Source organism: Lissotriton vulgaris, chromosome 9 (assembly GCF_964263255.1).
Source record: "Lissotriton vulgaris chromosome 9, aLisVul1.2, whole genome shotgun sequence".
In the NCBI taxonomy this organism is placed as follows: Eukaryota; Metazoa; Chordata; class Amphibia; order Caudata; family Salamandridae; genus Lissotriton; species Lissotriton vulgaris.
Genome location: NC_141697.1, coordinates 774,771,790 through 774,791,054, shown reverse-complemented (window position 1 = coordinate 774,791,054; position 19,265 = coordinate 774,771,790). Strand labels below are relative to the sequence as shown.

Below are 19,265 nucleotides of genomic sequence, written 5' to 3'. Positions count from 1 at the left end.
AGGATTTTTATCACTTCTGAGATAAACCTTGCTAACAGCAAGTTATCTCTGCGATAATTTCCGGAAATGCTTAGCATTAAAAAATTTGTTGCTAAGCATTGTTAGCGATAAATATTGCTAATGGTTGGTAAGAAGCCCCTATATTTTCCCTTATGAATATATATTCTTGTCACTTCCATAACTTTTCACTACATTGTATGTTGTGATTTAACCCTCCAATTCATGGTTTATTGAATACATCTCACTAATCTATGAACCCCATCCTGACTAGGTGTGTGCAAAGTTTTTTTACTTGCACACTGCCCATAATTATTGTGAATATTATGATTGCTATCCATAACTCACAAAGTTTTCTGCAGGTGGATTTCGCATTAAAATGTTGTCTCCGTGCCCCTTTTAAGTTGCAGAGAGAAACAAAATTAGCAAAATCCATCCAGGTTCAAAGTTGAGATACAAATGATTTTAGAGTTCAATCATGAAAAAATATAGCATACATTTTCAGTGCCAACAAGTGCTAGAGAGAAAATATTGCCCTTTTTCCGAGAAAAACCTACGTTAGGGCATAAATAGGTGCAAAGATGGGAAAAGCAGGAAACTCTGTGAATTACAGGCAGGCCAATAATCAAGTTCTACCTGAGATTTATTTTGTGTACTAAAAATTTTGCACACCCCAAATTCCGACTTAAAAGATTTGACTTCTTTTACAGAACCTTTCTTCCTAACCCTGCTGAAAGTAACGGAGTACTAACTGAAAGGCCCATTCCCTGTCACTGTTTTTGAAGCTATCAAGAGGTGAATGTTCATACAACTACATATTGTAAATGGTGGTTTTTCTCCCTAATCAATTGCGCTAGATAATCACCTGCAGGATTTTTAGAATTAGATTATATCATAGACACATTGGACATGGCTATTTCCCCCAAGAGCATGCAAAGGATGTTTGACCCTCACTTCTCCAAAGCAAGGTCTTTGAGAATCATGGATTATCTATGTTCCTAGCCTTCTCTTTGACATGGCCACCTTGCAAGTCACAGCCATCAATTAAGCCTGCTGTGGGGGTCCCATGAGACTCTGAGAACAGCCCCTCGCTCATGCACCAGGGATGCCACCTGAACATGTTTACTGTGACCCCCTGTCACAGAGCGCAAGGGGCTGTGGCCAGGTGTCCCCACTGCTGAGGCACATAGACGGAGCCCGGTGGAACGCAAACACTCTGTCGCGCGGCCCTCTGTTAGATCATCCCTTAAACTCAGACCCAGCCTTCCGCTGTGGTTTGCTCTGTGGGGTTGCATAATCTTGAAGGTTAGAGTGGTGCCTGTGTACACATCTGCTGTGCTTATGCCACCAGAAAAGTGTGCCTACAGATGTGGATATATTACCTGGGGGATCTTACGTATGCTGGAGTAGCTAAGAGGTCTTACCTGGCCAGGTGAATCTAAATTTCTTAACTGAGAAAAACTGGCATAGGTTAATGTACTGTGCAGGAGTAGCTTAGTGCTCTTATATGTCCATATGTTCTCACGGGTTCTTCACCCATGAAAGCATTTCAAAAGTCTCCCTACATGTCCTAATAGGGGCTCTAGTACGTATTGCGAAGAGCCCTTCCATGACAGATGTGGTCACGGATCATTGCCTATGCACGGGAGCAGGTAGGTCTAGGGTGCCATATCTGAGCAGGTGTAGATGACTGGCCTTGTCTTCAAAGATCTACTTCAGGTGGGTTTCGGAGCATTTCATTTTAAAGGGCTATACCTGTAAAGAGGCCGTACCTGTACAGTTGTAACTAAGTGGGGTTTCTGTTCATTAGTTGTTAAAGGGCGGTACCTGTACAGGTTTAACTGAGAGGCTGTACCTGCACAGGTGAGACTAAGGGATGTTTCTGTGCATTTGGGTTTAAAGGGTGGTACCTGTGCAGGTTTAACTGAGTGGCCGTACCTGCACAGGTGTAACTAAGGGATGTTTCCGTGCATTTGGTTTTAAAGGGCTGTACCTGTGCAGGTTTAACTGAGAGGCCGTACCTGCACAGGTGAGACTAAGGGATGTTTCTGTGCATTTGGTTTTAAGGGGCGGTGCCTGCACAAGTGTAACTAAGTGATATTTCTGTGCATTTGGTTTTAAAGGGTGGTACCTGTACAGGTTTAACTGAGTGGCCGTACCTGCACAGGTGTACCTAAGGGATGTTTCCGTGCATTTGGTTTTAAAGGGCTGTACCTGTGCAGGTTTAACTGAGTGGCCGTACCTGCATAGGCGTAACTAAGGGATGTTTATGTGCATCTGGTGTTAAAGGGTGGTACCTGTACAGATTTAACTGAGTGGCCGTACCTGCACAGTTGTAACTAAGTGGGGTTTCTGTTCATTTGTTGTTAAAGGGTTTTACCTGTACAGAAGCTGCACCTGCACAGGTGTATCTAAGTGTGGCTTCTGTGCATTTTGTTGTAAAGGGTGGTACCTGTGCAGGTTTAATTCAGAGGCTGTACCAGCACAGGTGTAACTAAGTGGGGTTTTGTGCATTTAGTGATAAAGGGCTATATCTGCACAGAAGCTGTACCTACATAGGTGTAACTATGGGATGTTTCTGTGCATTTGGTGTTAAAGGGCAGTGCCTGTACAGGTTTAAATGAGTGGCCATACCTGTACAGTTGTAACTAAGTGGGGTTTCTGTTAATTTCTTGTTAAAGGGTTATACCTGTACAGAAGCTGTACATGCACAGGTGTAAATAAGTGAGGATTCTGTGCATTTGGTGTTAAAGGGCAATGCCTGTACCGGTTGAACTGAGTGGCCGCACCTGTACAGCACAGGTTTGATTGAGTGGCTTTACCAGCACAGGTGCTAAGTGCGGCTTCTGTGCATTTGGTGTTAAAGGGCAGTACCTGTGCAGGTTTCATTCAGAAGCTGTACCTGCACAGGTGTATCTAAGTGAGGCTTCTGTGCATTTGGTGTTAAAGGGCGGTACCTGTGCAGGTTTCATTCAGAAGCTGTACCTGCACAGGTGTATCTAAGTGAGGCTTCTGCGCGTTTGGTGTTAAAGGGCAGTACCTGTGAAGAGGCTGTACCAGCAGTGTTGTAACTAAGTGGGGTTTCTGTTAATTTTGTGTGAAAGGGCGGTGCCTGTACAGGTTTAACTGAGAGGACGTACCGGCACAGGTGTAACTAAGGGATGCTTCTTTGCATTTGGTATTAAAGGGCTATACCTGTAAAGAGGTTGTACCAACACAGGTGTAACTGAGTGAGGCTTCTGTTCATTGGTTGTTAACACCTTCCATTCTCATGACAAGCTCAGCTCGCCATGAGCAACGGTGCTCGTGGCTTAAGAACGCTCGCACGCTGGGCAAATTCCCCTGCTGTGCGAGTGTTCTAAAGAAACAGGTGTGGTCATGACGAGCTCAGCTCGTCATGAGCACACGAGCACCGTGGCTCATGGCCAGTGTTGTAATTATGTTTTCTCTCATTTATGGGTTGGTCTTTTCTTTGTGTCTTTATATTAGAGTTGGAGCTTGGCCAGATGGTGGCTTGTTCACTCGTTTTCTGTGCTGTGAATGAACTACAGAATTGACATTGAAGGTCCTACGTCTGCAACTTGTTTCATTTACAACAGCGAGCTCAGCTCGTCATGAGCACACGACCACCATAGCTCATGAGGAGCTGAGCTCGTCATGAGCACCGAGCGATGCACGCGTCCCCCTCCCCCCAGCACAGCGGGGAAATATGCCCAGCAGGGAAGGTGTTAAAGGGCGGTACCTGTGCAGGTTTAACTGAGAGGCTGTACCTGCACATGTGTAAGTAAGTGAGGTTTCTGTGCATTTGGTATTAAAGGGTGGTGCAGGGTACAGAAGATGTACCTGCACAGTTGTAACTAAGTGAGGCTTCTGAGCATTTGGTGTTAAAGGGCTATACCTGTACAGAAGCTGTCCCTGCACAGGTGTAACCGAGTGCGGCTTCTGTTCCTTTGGTGTTAAAGGGCAGTACCTGTACAGGTTTAACTGAGGCTGTACCAGAACTGGTGTAACTAAGTGGGGTTTCTGTGCATTTGGTGTTAAAGGGCAGTGCCTGTGCAGGTTTAACTGAGGCTGTACCAGAACTGGTGTAACTAAGTGGGGTTTCTGTGCATTTGGTGTTAAAGGGCAGTGCCTGTGCAGGTTTAACTGAGTGGCCGCACTTGCACAGTTGTAACTAAGTGGGGTTTCTGTTAATTTGTTGTTAAAGGGAGGAATCTGTACAGGTTTAACTGAGTGGCCGTACCAGCACAGGTGTAGCTAAGTAAGGCTTCTGTGCATTTGGTATTAAAGGGCTATACCTGTACAGAAGCTGTACCTGCACAGGAATAACTAAGTGAGGCTTCTGTGCATTTGGTGTTAAAGGGCTATACCTGTACGGAAGCTGTACCGGCACAGGTGTAACTGAGTGAGGCTTCTGTTCATGTGGTGTTAAAGGGCAGTACCTGGACAGGTTTAACTGAGAGGCTGTACCAGAACAGGTGTAACCAAGTGGGGTTTCTGTTCATTTGGTGTTAAAGGGTGGTGCTTGTACAGGTTGAACTGAGTGGCCGCACTTCCACAGTTGTAACTAAGTGTGCTTTCTGTTCATTTGTTTTTAAAGGGCAGTACCTGTACAGGTTTAACTGAGAGTCTGTACCAGCACAGTTGTAACTAAGGGATGTTTCTGTGCATTTGGTATTAAAGGGCTATACCTGTAAAGAGGGTGTACCTGCACAGGTGTAACTAAGGGTTGTTTCTGTGCATTTGGTATTAAAGGGCTATACCTGTAAAGAGGGTGTACCTACACAGGTGTAACTAAGGGATGTTTCTGTGCATTTGATATTAACCTGTAAACCTGTAAAGAGGGTATACCTACACAGGTTTAACCGAGGGATGTTTCTGTGCATTTGATATTAATGGGTTATACCTGTAAAGAGGGTGTACCTGCACAGGTGTAACTAAGTGAGGTTTCTGTGCATATGGTATTAAAGGGCGGTGCCTGTACAGGTTTATCTGAGTGGCCGTACCGGCACAGGTGTAACTAAGGGATGTTTCGGTGCATTTGGTGTTAAAGGGTGGTACCTGTACAGGTTTAACTGAGTGTCAGGGCCTGCAGAGTTGTAACTAAGTACGGCTTCTGTGCATTTGGTGTTAAAGGGCGGTACCTGTGCAGGTTTAATTCAGTGGATGTACTAGCACATGTGTAACTAAGTGGGGTTTCTGTGCACTTGGTGTTAAAGGGCTATACCTGTACAGAAGCTGTACCTGCACAGGTGTAACTAAGTGAGGCTTCTGTGCGTTTGGTGTTAAAGGGCAGTACCTGTAAAGAGGCTGTACCGGCACTGTTGTAACTAAGTGGGGTTTCTGTTAATTTGGTGTTAAAGGGCGATGCCTGTACTGGTTTAACTGAGAGGACGTACCGGCACAGGTGTAACTAAGGGATGTTTCTGTGCATTTGGTATTAAAGGGCTATACCTGTAAAGAGGCTGTACCAGCACAGGTGTAACTGAGTGAGGCTTCTGTTCATTGGTTGTTAACACCGTCCATGCTCATGACAAGCTCAGCTCGCCATGAGCAACGGTGCTCGTGGCGTTAGAACGCTCGCACGCTGGGCAAATTCCCCTGCTGTGCGAGCGTTCTAAAGAAACAGGTGTGGTCATGATGAGCTCAGCTCGTCATGAACACACGACCACCGTAGCTCATGAGGAGCTGAGCTCGTCATGAGCACTGGGGCGCTGCGCGCGTCCCCCTCCCCCCAAGACAGCGGGGGAATATGCCATGCAGGGAAGGGGTTAAAGGACGGTACCTGTGCAGGTTTAACTGAGAGGCTTTACCTGCAGAGGTGTAAGTAAGTGAGGTTTCTGTGCATTTGGTATTAAAGGGCGGTACCTGTGCAGGTTTAACTGAGAGGCTGTACCAGCACAGGTGCAACTAAGTGGGGTTTCTGTGCATTTAGTATTAAAGGGCTATACCTGTACAGAAGATGTACCTGCACAGGTGTAACTAAGTGAGGCTTCTGAGCATTTGGTGTTAAAGGGCTATACCTGTACAGAAGCTGTCCCTGCACAGGTGTAACCGAGTGAGGCTTCTGTTCATTTGGTGTTAAAGGGCAGTACCTGTACAGGTTTAACTGAGAGGCTGTACCAGAACTGGTGTCACTAAGTGGGATTTCTGTGCATTTGGTGTTAAAGGGCAGTACCTGTACAGGTTTAACTGAGTGGCCGCACTTGCACAGTTGTAACTAATTTGGGTTTCTGTTCATTTGTTGTTAAAGGGAGGAACCTGTACAGGTTTAACTGAGTGGCCGTACCGGCACAGGTGTAGCCAAGTGAGGCTTCTGTGCATTTGGTGTTAAAGGGCTATACCTGTACAGAAGCTGTACCGGCACAGGTGTAACCAAGTGGGGTTTTTGTTCATTTGGTGTTAAAGGGCGGTACCTGTACAGGTTTAACTGTGTGGCCGTACCTGCACAGTTGTAACTAAGTGGGGTTTCTGTGCATTTGGTATTAAAGGGCTATACCTGTAAAGAGGGTGTACCTGCACAGGTGTGACTAAGGGATGTTTCTGTGCATATGGTATTAAAGGGCTATACCTGTAAAGAGGGTGTACCTGCACAGGTGTGACTAAGGGATGTTTCTGTGCATATGGTATTAAAGGGCTATACCTGTAAAGAGGGTGTACCTGCACAGGTGTGACTAAGGGATGTTTCTGTGCATTTGGTATTAAAGGGCTATACCTGTAAAGAGGGTGTACCTGCACAGGTGTGACTAAGGGATGTTTCTGTGCATTTGGTGTTAAAGGGCTATACCTGTAAAGAGGGTGTACCAGCACTGTTGTAACTAAGGGATGTTTCTGTGCATTTGGTATTAAAGGGCTATACCTGTAAAGAGGGTGTACCTGCACAGGTGTAACTAAGAGATGTGTCTGTGCATTTGGTATATTTTTCTGTGTATTTGGTAGTAAAGGGTCTTTATCTGTGTAGGTGTCGCTGAGAGTTCCTAATGTATGCAAGTGAACTTACAGGACCTTAAATCGCATGTGCAGGTTAGGGTTCTTAGAAAAGAGTCTTATCAAACCAAATGTATCTGAGCAGATATGCATGCGTGTTTGCATGTCAGTGTGTATACCTGTATGCAGTGTGTGCGCGAAGTACCTGTGCTAATTTAGCTTCAAGCGTTTATCTGTGGAAGTGTGGCGAAGGTCGACCCTATGAAGTTGCAGCTGAAAGTGCTTACTCACAAGGGTGCAACATAGAGATCTGACTTGTCCACCTACAGCTAAGACTTTCTACCTGTACGGGGTTATCTACGGATTATTACCTGTGTGGGTGAAGCTAATTCCTCTGACTTCTTTGGGTACAGGTAAATGTTTACACTCACACAAGTGTAGCAAATACCTGTGTGAGTGGAGACGGTGTTTCTTCTGTACAGATTGTAGCCAAGGGTTTAGGGGCAGCGAGCGCTTACTTGCAGAGTGTTGTCAAGATCCGTCAAACTGTAGAGTTTTTGAAGGCTTGCAACACTGATTCAGGGTTAATAGCTTGAAAGCAGGACTAGCTACATCGGCTTTACGGTGAGTCTTCCCACACATCTCTGGGATGCTCAAGGGATAATGGAGGGTAAGTGTTTAAGGGATGAGGAACTTTTTCCTGCTCTTAAAATCAGCGGGAGCGAAGGCTGCTGCAGGACAGAGTGAAAGGTTTCAGAGGGTGCCGTGCACGAGGCGCATCCCCGGCATCTCCCCAGGAGCCCCACGGCGTGGGATGTACCATGGGAGTCCAACGGGAGAGGGGATTCCCGCTCTTCACATGGCTGAGTCTTGTCACGTGTTGTCAACCGCATCAGAAAAGTGGACACAAACAGGCACGAACCAGAAACCCTGAGCCCGGAAAGGAGGGGGATGAACTCGAGGGAAGAAGGTGTCCTGAGAATGAATGAAGGGAGAATGGGATCAATTTGTGGGAGGGCAGATTGGGGGGGCAGGGGAAGTGACACAGTCTGGAGGGGCGGGCAGATTTATGGTTCTAGTGCCTGTTTGCTCCGGGTCGCAGATTCTCATCACTGAAGGGTTAAAAAATAATGGTCAGGCCCATTGGTGGCAGCAGCCAGGCATTAGATCTCACTGCCTGCGGCCACAACATTCCCAGTGAGGGCACTGTTCGCACATGCCACACTTCCTAGGTTATTAATTTCAATTCATTTCACCTGTTGACAAAGACAACACTGTCTCCCAGAGGGCCCGGGAGACGGCTGAGGCTTGGCTCTGCCCAGCTTTCTTATGTGCCCCAATTTCTACAAATTGAACCTGATCATCGGGGTGCTGCCCGTCGGTGCCTGAAGTGACTGCACTGTTTTACCTTCCCTCCAAATCACCAGATTACAGAACATCTTCTCTTGGCTTGGTGGGGCGCTAGGTGAGAAGTCCTTCTGGGAAGACATTGTCCTAAGAGCCTGGATCCACTAAGCAAACCTCTTTTTTTAACTACGCTCCCAAGTAGCAGACCTAAACCAGGATCCAAGAGAGACCAGTGTGCTTGGGCCCCCAGTCTGTCCCTTTAGATGACATAGGGCCCTCCTCCGCCCCCACCCCCCCAAAAAGCAGTGGTGCATAGCTAACGCCTTTGAAGGGTATGACAATATGTAAATCCTCTTTTGGATACTCTGTAGGACTGTTTGAGGCACTTGTGGTTCGGGCTAGTGAGCCTCTGCCCTAGAGATGCGACAGTAATGAAATGCCACCGAAAGTATGGGATCGGGTACTGGGGGCTTGATTCACCCAGTGCCTTCACACTTGTGGAAGAGGCTGCGCAGTTGTGGGGGAGTCTCTGTACTTAGGGTTGAATCTCCATAATGAAAATTCTCACTGCGGACATTGCGCCTCGCTAGCGGAGACTCCCCCACGACTGCGGGGCCTCTGGCATGAGTGCGGAGGCCCTTTGTGAATCAGGTCTACAATCCCAAGTCAATCCCAAACAATGTTGTGTTGTAAGTGGATAAGCAACATTTGAAATGCGGAGAGCAAGCGTGGCCCGGACAGTGAAGGTTGGCTTCTATGGTCATTAGGCTGAAACTCCTAATACCCAAACTCTTCCGAAGGGGTAAAGCCAGCATGCTCAATGATTTCTTTGGATTGCATCATCAGAGGCTTTCGCAGTCAGTCTCTCATTGATTTCTGGAAATGCCTGACTGTGAGGAGATCAGGCTTTGTCCAAATGGGTGGAAAGGTGGTCTACACCTGGGCGCTAATGAGCACCCTCTGGGGACAAAACCAAGACCATGAACATGCAGAGCCCAGGAAAAAGTCAATTGACGCAAACTGCTTACACTTTCAGTGCAAAGCATTCTGAGGTCTTCAGGTCCTCAGTCCTGCACAGGCGCCACCAGCCCCATCTGGTATTACCACATGCCTAGGCTGTTCAAAAATGATGCTAGCTCTCTTGTATAATCTGGCCAGGATATGGCCTTTTGACCAGACACTGGACAGTTTCAGAAGACATGTATCCAATTGACAAAATAAAATTCAGGGTTCCAGGGAAAGTAGTAACTTTTTAGGCCACAGTTGACCAAACAAATTGCTTTGGGTCTGTCGGTCGTTCAGAGCTGTCTACATGAAAGTAGGGAGGACCCTGGAGCTAAAACTGCTACAATCTGCATATGAGTGCCCCCCTATGCCCTGTGCTTTGGTTCTTTGATAGTAACAAGTCTCTATGGGGGACTATGTATGAAAACTGAGAGATCCAACGGGCAGGTAAGACCCTATTTACTGAATCTGGACCTTCCGCCGTGTTTCTTTCCCATGACGCCCCTCTCATAAGTCTAAGGATATGTCTATAATCCAGTGAGTATCAGCCTTCTCCTTAGGAACCGACTGAGCAGCACCCGACCCTTGACTTTGAAGTGTAATCGTTATCAGGACCCTGCTTGGAACCCATGACGGATTCTGGGGAGAAAGGTGGGGTACCTAGGTTGACGGTGAGCTTCATCTGGCCCCCGTCCAGCTCCAGCCGCAGGGTGTCCGCAGACTCCTTGGAGGTCGTGGCCATGAGGAGGCCATAGGCCCGCTGAGACATGAAGCGCAGGGAGACATCCTCAGCCTCTGTGTGGACAGCCGTGGGCAGCATCACTTTCATGTACATGCTGCCGTCGTAGCTCAGCACCGTGGCCTCTGTAAGAATAACGAGATAGATAGATAGATAGATAGATAGATAGATAGATAGATAGATAGATAGATAGATAGATAGATAGATAGATAGATAGATAGATAGATAGATAGATAGATAGAGAGAGAGAGAGAGAGAGAGTTAGCTACAAGGCAACATTAAATAATATATCTGTTTCACTACAGCACTGCTCATTCGCTTTGATTCATCTTTCTAGGGGCTAGGAAGTGTGCAGTGGATAAGCGACACCAGGGTCAAACAATGATGAGTTCATACATGGGAAAACTATGCTTTCCTGACATCTAAGGGTAAAAATATGTGACACGCAGGCTCTTGGAAGGTCAAGGAACTTTTTAAGTGGGCCAGATTCGCAGTCGTGAGGGGGCCAAAGTGTACAAGTGGAGATACTCGGGAGGATTTGTCGAACAGGAAGTAGGAATTATTTTAATACAGGAAGAATATAGAATTTTCAGTGAATGTTGGGTAGTTTTTCACCGACTGCCCTCTAGATGGCAATAGAAGCACGTGCATAAGTGTTACCAGTGCAGATGGCAGCCGCCCACAGTTCACAGCAGCCTAGTTCCATTTTCTGCTGTGCGGTTCCATTTTCTGGTGCTTTCTGCTGTTTCTGCTACTGAGAGGCTTAACCGCACAACACTCCCCCACGGAAAGCAAAACAAAAGACAAAGCGGCTGTCGCTGCATCCCAGGTTTCTTAAACCTGTGTAGAGAGAGCGGAAGCCCGGAAGGCTTGGCGCTTGGGGTCAAGAGGGGCGAAAACTCCGTCTCAGGAGCTCAGTCAGCTTTAGCGTTTCTCTACCTTACCTTAACTTCGCATGTCGCTATATTGCAAGGGCCTACCTCGCCTCACGGCTGGAGGAGCTTTATTACCCCTCCCTACCATCCCATCTCCAATAACGGCGCACTGCATTGAACATGTGTGTTCTATATAGCTGCCAAGGTTTAGGGGGCATATTATCAACGCTGTGCAAAAAATATCGCACAGCGTTGATAACGTGGAAAAATCTATCGCCGATTTCACATCGCCTGTTAGCAGCATATTCTCAACGCTAAAGCCAACAGGCGATGTGAAATCGTCGATAGGTCGCATTAGCGCGTGAAAACAAGCGCTGTTTTCACGCGCTAATGTGTGCCTTGATAATAAGGGGGGGTGGAATCAGCTTTATAATCCACCCCCTCATGTTAGCAATGCCTAACACGTACTAAAAGCAGGCGTTGGGAGACCTGTGATGGACGCATTTATCGCAGGTCTCCTTCTCCCAAGGCCTGCCTTGTGAACAGGGCAATCCTACCTCCAACCACATTTTACATGTGGTTGGACGTGGGAACGCCCACCCTGCATCTCATTAGCGTTATTCATCGCCCCCAGCGTGGGGGCGATGAATAACGCATGAAATGCGTCGCTAACCGGAGTTAGCGATGCTTTGATAATAGGGCGATAATTCATTCATGCGTTAGCAACCAGAAAAGGTCGTTAACACATGAATTAAAGCCCTTGATAATATGCCCCTTGATTGCTTATGTGTGACATTTTCATAATTTCAGTGCAATTCCGAGTGAGGTTTTAATGACTATGAGTGACACTTTCTCGTGAGCAACATTAAGCAATGAAGAAGAGGGAAACATATACATTTCAGAAATGACACCTATCTGAGCAACGAGAAACTCTAAGCAGACTTTGGGGCAGATTTATGAGGCCCTTGCGCCTCTTTGCGCCGCAATTGCGTCACTTTATTTGACGCAAAGGCGGCGCAAACAATGCGTCCTATTTACGTGACGCATCTAGGAGATGTGTCACGTTGTAAAGCCCTGCGCCATAAGGAGGCGTTCCTGCGCAGGGGGGGGGGGCGTTCCTGCGCCGGAACGCCTCCTAAAAGTGGCTGAGTGAAATCTATAAGATTTCACTCAGTCACTTTCAGGCCAATGCTGCGTCAAAACCCTGCGCCTGCTTGAAGCAGGCGTAGGTCTTGACGCAGCATTGTGAAGATGGGGCACCCCCGAGCCTTGCTGGAGCTGCGTCGCGCTTGCGACGCAACTCCAGCAATGCGCCACATTTCCGTCACAGATGCGTCACGCATCTGTGCCGTTTTTGCCCCATGGTGCGCCGCATTGTAAATGCGGCGCACCATGGGTGGTGGAGCTGTGGCGCACATTAACTGGCGCATCCCAACATAAATCTGCCCCCAAGTTTTAAGGCTGCTTTTGCGTGACATTTCCAAGCTTGAAGTGTGCCTATGTGTGACATTTACATATATGTGACGCTTTGAGAGGCACAGTGTCAAGAGCAGGAAAACAGATGTGTCTAATTAATTGTTCTCCCATTTGGTCTACCTAATACATCCTTCGACGTTCAAAAGTGCCTGGGTAAGGTATGAAACCGACAGAGCTGGGATGGAGCACAGTAGCCTAAACAGCATGGTACAGTTAGGTATAGAAGATGGGTAGTTGGGCAAATGCGAACTGCAGACCTTGAGGGTTTGGCTTACGTGGGCCATGGAAATGCAGAGTGTGCACCGTTTTAATGGGAGTCTCAGTCTACCATAATTATTGCAGCGACCCCTGTGGTCTTTACTGCTCATTTCAGACTGACTCACAGAGTTAGACTTAGGAAGAGAACTGAGCCAGCTCAGAACAGCAGAGATGGACAGCCTGATTAATGGCACCACGAAAGAGGATAACCTGGCAGGGTAACAATGAGAGGCTGACCCTCTGTTCTTGCTGGCTGCACGTGAGTGTGAGTCTAACCATAACGCGCTGAAGGAGGCAAATGCTCAGCTAAAGCGCTCAGTAAACTTCTGAGCCACATTCATGACATCCTATGATCTACGGCCTCAAAGAGGAACAGTGAAACATCCTCTCTTCCCTTTCACCACCATCCTTTGAGGTGTCAATCTGCAATATGTGATCTAGCCTATTGTTTTTACTTTGTCTTCTGGGTCTTAGAGGCCTCTGATGGCTATTAGTCAAATACATGAGAATACAATACTTCAATGATAGACATGAAACATTTTAAATGTTCTACTATTCACTCAAGTAGCAGGATAAACAATGTTACTTGCTGCATTTCTTCTTTGCGCAGGGAGAGTCATGGATACTGTCAATTAGTCCAATGCACTAGTCCAATGCGCGCCCTTGATTATACATATTAAAAGTGCATACCTAATATACAAGCACTCATGTCAAGTGAACAATAATATTACAACAAACTTATGTACAACCTTTGTACAGGCCTCTCCATGGTATCCAGAGTAGGGCACTTTCAGAGCCCAGTCTAAACAGGTGGCAGGCCTCTATCACCTGGTGTCTGTTTTAACGCACACTAAAACATTTTCTTGAGTGACTTTATCCCGTGCGTGCTTCTGTCGGCCAACGGTCATCACGTTTACTACCTCCGTAGTGCTGCTCACGTCCGTTGGCCGACGTGACCCCGCCCACTCATCAAAGCCGCCGCTCCGCGGAATTGCCGCTGCGGTAAAAGGGTTAAGGCAGTGAGGAAAAGGGTTCATGTTTTTAGAGCAGACCCTTTGGCTGCATTGTCCCGTCAGTGACAGCTGAGCATTGATGGAGCTATCTGGGCCCAGTCACAGAGAGGCCAGCACCCCTACATGTGATGAGGGCATGCGCTTAGGTTAGGAGTTGGGAAGCACTATTAGCTCCCGCTGCTGAGCACTAGGCCACGGGCAGAGCATTCTCGGTTCTGATCATCAGGTAGCCAGCTTTGGTGCAGCTACCATCAGGCCTTAGCCCCGTAAGACAAGCATAAACAGGGCGAGGCAGGTGTGCACATGTCACTAGAGACATACCAACAAACATGAAAAGAAGATTTTTGGGGGAAACAGTCTTGCATCTCGCTATTTTTGAGGCTGAAAACATTTTCTTTCTTTTTGAAAACACACTATCAGGTCTCGAAAGGCTTCCACATTTTATAAATCTTCCTGGTACTGAGAGACAGCAGCACACTGCGTTCCTCAACCCTCAAACACCCTGCTATCAAACCGCCCACTCTCTGGTGCTCTGCTGCTTATCTTACCGGCGGTGCTAGCAGAGAGGTCAGAGGTTACGCTGCTCCTATTGAAGAGCACTCCAGCTGTGCATGAAAGACGCCGCTCAGTCTCTGCACACACTGAAGTCTCAGCAGCCTAGTCTGTGAGTGCCAGCCCGTAGTGCTGCTGTTCTGCTGCCTCACAGCTCCATGATGCACAGCGATAACCAGGTACAAGTCCTGGGCCGGTGGACTAGAGCTAGGTAGCGCAGCAGGTCACGTAGGACGTGCTCCCATGAGGAAAGCACCAATCAGAGTGCATGACGGGGAGGAGCCTGAATGAGATCCAATTAGGATTGCAGGACCACTTGTGGGCTGAACCGTCATCCTATGAGGATTCAAAACACCCTCTCCTCTTTGGCTGTCTGTGGCACAAAGTGATGGAAACAACCCAACTGGAAAAGGTAGAATCAGAGGATGAGAAAATTCCCACAGCTCAGCTGTTTTGCGTGAGCATTCTGGAACCGCTCCATAATGCGGGGAAATTCCAAGAATGTGCTAGTCTAACCCTTGATGAGGGACACTTGACAAGACTGGTTCTCAACTACACAATGTGCCGGGGCTGGAAGGAGGAAAGACAGAGGGCTAGAGGAGATAATGGGTGTTTTAGCCCAATTCAAGTTTGTCGCAATCACGGTTTCACCTACTGGTAGAGCCGCAATCTGTGACCCTGGTTCTCTGAACTCTCTTGCACTATGTTACAGTGTCCCTTCTGCAGAATGTGTTTAGAAGCCTCAATCACACTAGTGTGCGGAATATGCATACACATAAATAACTTATAGCTCTTTCGGCTTTGAGACACACATGCAGATTTTTTATCCAAAATGAAGTAATTATGGATGACTACAAAGGGGCAGGGAAAGGAAAGAGAGGGGGATTGGTAAGAGAAGGGAGAACCAGAAAACGTGGTAATTGGAGCCGTGGGGGCAACGCAGGCTTCAGTTTCTATCCCTTAGCACACCAGGCTTGGATAAGGATCCCATGTTAGGAGACATCAGCATCACTCATGGACACGGCCACTCAATCAGTCAGATGAGTAAAAAGGTCTGTCAATCAACTACTGTTAAATGTTGGAGGAGTTTGTAATGCTGCCCTTTGACAGGAATGATTGACAGCCTATGAATAGTAATAATACATGAGAGAAGTCACATTGAGGAATTGGTGAAAGTCCTGTGCCCCACAAAGGTTTTACTTATACAGGGGTCTTCAATAGAATGAGCATCACCCCCGGCGGGTCTCAAGCAGGTTTTCAATAGTTGACTAAGGCAACTCCTAGAATGATTTTGTGAAAAAAAGGTTGGAGCAGGGTTAGGTTGCCGTAGCATATATTGGGAGTTGACATAGGTCTGGGTGGGAAGTTTGGCTGGCTGAGACGGAAGATGTTGAAAGAGCTGGAAGTATTCTTTGAGGAAAGGTGGTTTCCTTTGGTTTAGTAGATTCACTCTTTGTCAGTGATATTCCCGAGGGTCTCCTCCATGCCACTTGGCGCCTGTGCAGATTCTCACCAATCAAACGCTTACTTTTCAGTAATCAATTGAAGGGTGGCCAATGAATTGCCATTTTTCAATCAGATTACTGCTCTAGCCCAACTCAAATAGCTTCCTGCTAATATCCAGAGGGCAGAAGGATCGAAGAGTTCTCAGAAACCATGTTTGCTTGTTCAGGTGTACGACATACTGCTAAGAAGACACCAGGGCACAAGTCCTAAAAAAAGAAGTGGGGGGACTCTGTCACCGGAAGTGATGTCACAACAGGATGTGACGTCACAAAAGGTGGCTTGAACCATCGGGCTCATTGCCTCCCCTCGCTCACCCCTTAGATGCGATTGCATCTGATAAGTCGGCATGTGAGCAGCATGCTGTGAGCTCCGATCTCGTCCCAGAGAGGCCAAAGAGTGAAGAACAGCTGGTTGGCAGGGGGGACGGCGTCCACCCGGTAAAATAAGTGGGGGACGCCGTCCACCCGCGAGGTACCCTGATTTGAGCCTTGGAAGACACCCTAATGCCACTTCTGAGTGCGGACATTTACTGAGCATATGGAAATGCAAAGGGAAGTTATGCAGATTATCACAGCAGAGTGAGCATCGTGCATCAAGGGTACACTAGGATTTATTTTTTTGTCTCTGGGCAGCATACACCCCAGCTGCTGATCCCAAGAGAGCCAATCATGGACAAGCACAAAAGGAGAATCAAATCCGGAAATACTTGAGCAAACTAAAGCGAAGAAAGGGTTGCTGCTGGAGGTTACCTCAAGGCTAGAAAGCTAACTAATTGAGAACTACATTGTGGAACCACAAACAGACAAGCAAAAAGAGCCTAGTGTTGAGAAGGTCTGTGCTGCAGCAAAAATAAATCCACCTGCTTAGCATAGGCTGTTGGTACGTGGTCAGGGGGACCATACGTGGTCAGGAAGACCAGGGCCAGACTGGCTGGTCCGGGCATCAAGGGTTACCCCAGGAACGACGGCGGTATAGTGGTGGGGGATGGTTGTGTAGCAAAGCTCGCCCCCCAGAAACAAGAGCAGCAGTGATTCACACTTACGCCCCCTTCCTGAGGACTTGTTTGACAAAATTGCCAGGGCTGCATTGAATTCCCACTCCGGCCCTGAGGGAGACCACAAAATATCAAAGTAGGGATGGCACACTATGTCCTCACTTCTGAAGAAATAAGCTTCATCTCTGGATGATCATCTCACAAGCTGCATCTTCTTCAGAAGAAATTGCTAGGAAGATGTATAAGAGGACAAGCAAGAAACTGTGCCACCGCCCCAAATCAGGCAAGTTGAACATGATTTACAACAGAAAGCAATATAGTAGATATTGCAGTTCAAGTCCTTTAATTTCTTTGCTGTGTATTCCTGCATAGAGGACATTCTTGGTCGGGGAAGTCAAACACTACAACTGACTGCTCATTTCCTTTTTTGACGCCAGATCTCCCCATAATGCACTCAGAGAGAAATTGTTTTCTGTCCATGGCAGAGGCTCAGGGCTCCAAGACTCAGGGCAGAAGAGCTGCAACAAGATTGGAGAGCCCTGTCCCTTGAGAAATGTCACAGGTCCAAGGCACAAGATGTGAGCTATGCAGCCCAAGGTCCCAGTGCTCCAATCCCGAAAGAAAGGTTAGGATCTCAAGGCCCACGACCGGAGATATTCCAAACAAATGCCCATGAACCCCAGCCCCTTCAGAAAGGTCAGGGATCCAAGTCCCAGGATTGAAGACATGCAGGGCTAGGGCCAAGGGCCCCAGACCCTTTAGAAAGGCCAGGGATCCAAGACCCAGGATTGAAGACATGCAGGGCTAGGGCCAAGGGCCACACGCCCTTCAGAAAGGCCAGGAATGCAAGTCCCAGGATTGAAGACATGCAGGGCTAGGGCCAAGGGCCCCAGCCCCTTCAGAAAGGGCAGGGATCCAAGTCCCAGGATTGCAGACATGCAGGGCTAGGGCCAAGGCCCCCAAGCCCTTCAGAAAGGCCAGGAATCCAAGTCCCAGGATTGAAGAGATGCTGTACAAGGTCCCAGTGTTCTAGACTCTCTAGAAAGGTCGAGGTGCTAACACACAGGATCGGACAGATGCTGAATAGGAGTTCAGTGCTCTGTCCCTTGAGAAATGTGACGGCTCCAAGACACAGGATCGGAGACATGCCAGACAAGGTCTCAGAGCTCCAGTCCCTTTAGAAAGATTATGGTTTTAAGACACAGGATTGGAGAGTTGGAACATGAAGGAAGAAGTCCTTGCTGATGACAGACATATATGTTTCCATGACGTCAGTAACATCCCTTAAGCATGCGCAATGGCAAGGAATTATATGAACATTATTTAACAAATTTCAGTTTGTTGATGTCACATGACCAATCTTCATTGCTCCATTCCCCACTGCTGACACGTGTTTTGTCAATTGGGCGCTTTGCACCCCGTTGGAGCTAACTTCCTTATTCGAGGTGGTGCCAGGTTTATGATGTCTTAATCTGACCCATGTTTTACTTATAAGCAAAGTATGAATGCGGAACACTCTTATTGAAAGCATAACATTAAGAAGATAGAGGAGATGCTAAGATGGTGGCTGCCCTAGAAAAAGTAATACTGTCAGTTTCCTATTTTTCTCAAAGATTCTGATTTCGGTATAAGTACTTAAGTTATTAATTGGACAATGGTCCATAACAGCCATTTATGCTGAACAGATATACATAATTTGTCACTCTCCTGAAAGTGTTAGGGAGATTTATATTTGAGGCACAATTCTACGATATTATAGTGAGAAGTTTAACAACGTTTTGCGGATATAAAGAGACAGAAGATGGCACTCATCAAGGATGTAGAGATCGTGAGGTTTATTCGCCACGATCCCCTGAAAGTATGTGGTACAATCTTGAGCAGGATTTATCGCTAGCCACGGGTGACTAATAACTGTTGAGTGTTATGATCAGTGCTTGAAATGGAATAATAGAAGTGCAGGTTCTCTGTAGTAGAGTACCTGCTTGTCACTGAAAAGTGCTGGTACTCTCCAATTAGAAGTAATACATTTCTCTCGAGAAGTGCCTGTACTCTACCTCTCAAAATAAAAAAGTGATGGTACTCCGTACCGGACTGTACCGGCCCATTTAAAGTACTGGTTATGATGTATGACCAATTGTACCAGCATTTCGAGGATGCAACCTGATAAGCTTTTGATATTATGTTAAGCTATATCTTGACAAATTTGCAAGCTAACTGATACTGTGTTGGATCGGACTCAAAATGCCTCTTTCATTTATGGTGTGATTCTGAGCTGACTGTATTGGTAAGTTTAGGCGAGTGATAGCTGTTGAGTATGATGATATTTGACTAGTGGCATCAATGCTTTGTGGATGCAATTTGACATCTTTGATATGATTTACAGATTTTGCTTGATTAGATACTCAGGTTGGCTCCTATTTGACCATTGCTACCATTCAATCTCCCATGCCTTGCCCATGGCTACTTACTCCAACAGCATTCCGCCAATTGCCAGCACCGGAATGCATCAATAGAACACTCGAAGGTCACGGTACCCCGTCATCACCCCCCACAGGATATCCGGCTGGCTAAGGCCT

General features: G+C 47.1%; 1 protein-coding gene across 1 annotated transcript in view; it reads right to left on the bottom strand.

The window, feature by feature from the left end:
* The window catches only part of LOC147692232 (neurexin-2-like), a 1,848,214-nt gene that overhangs the window by 577,507 nt on the left and 1,251,442 nt on the right, over positions 1 to 19,265 (bottom strand). The window contains exon 11 of the mRNA XM_086939513.1: positions 9,937 to 10,140. Within this exon, the coding sequence (XP_086795639.1) occupies positions 9,937 to 10,140 (204 nt within the window). The remainder of the gene's footprint in view (positions 1 to 9,936; positions 10,141 to 19,265) is intronic.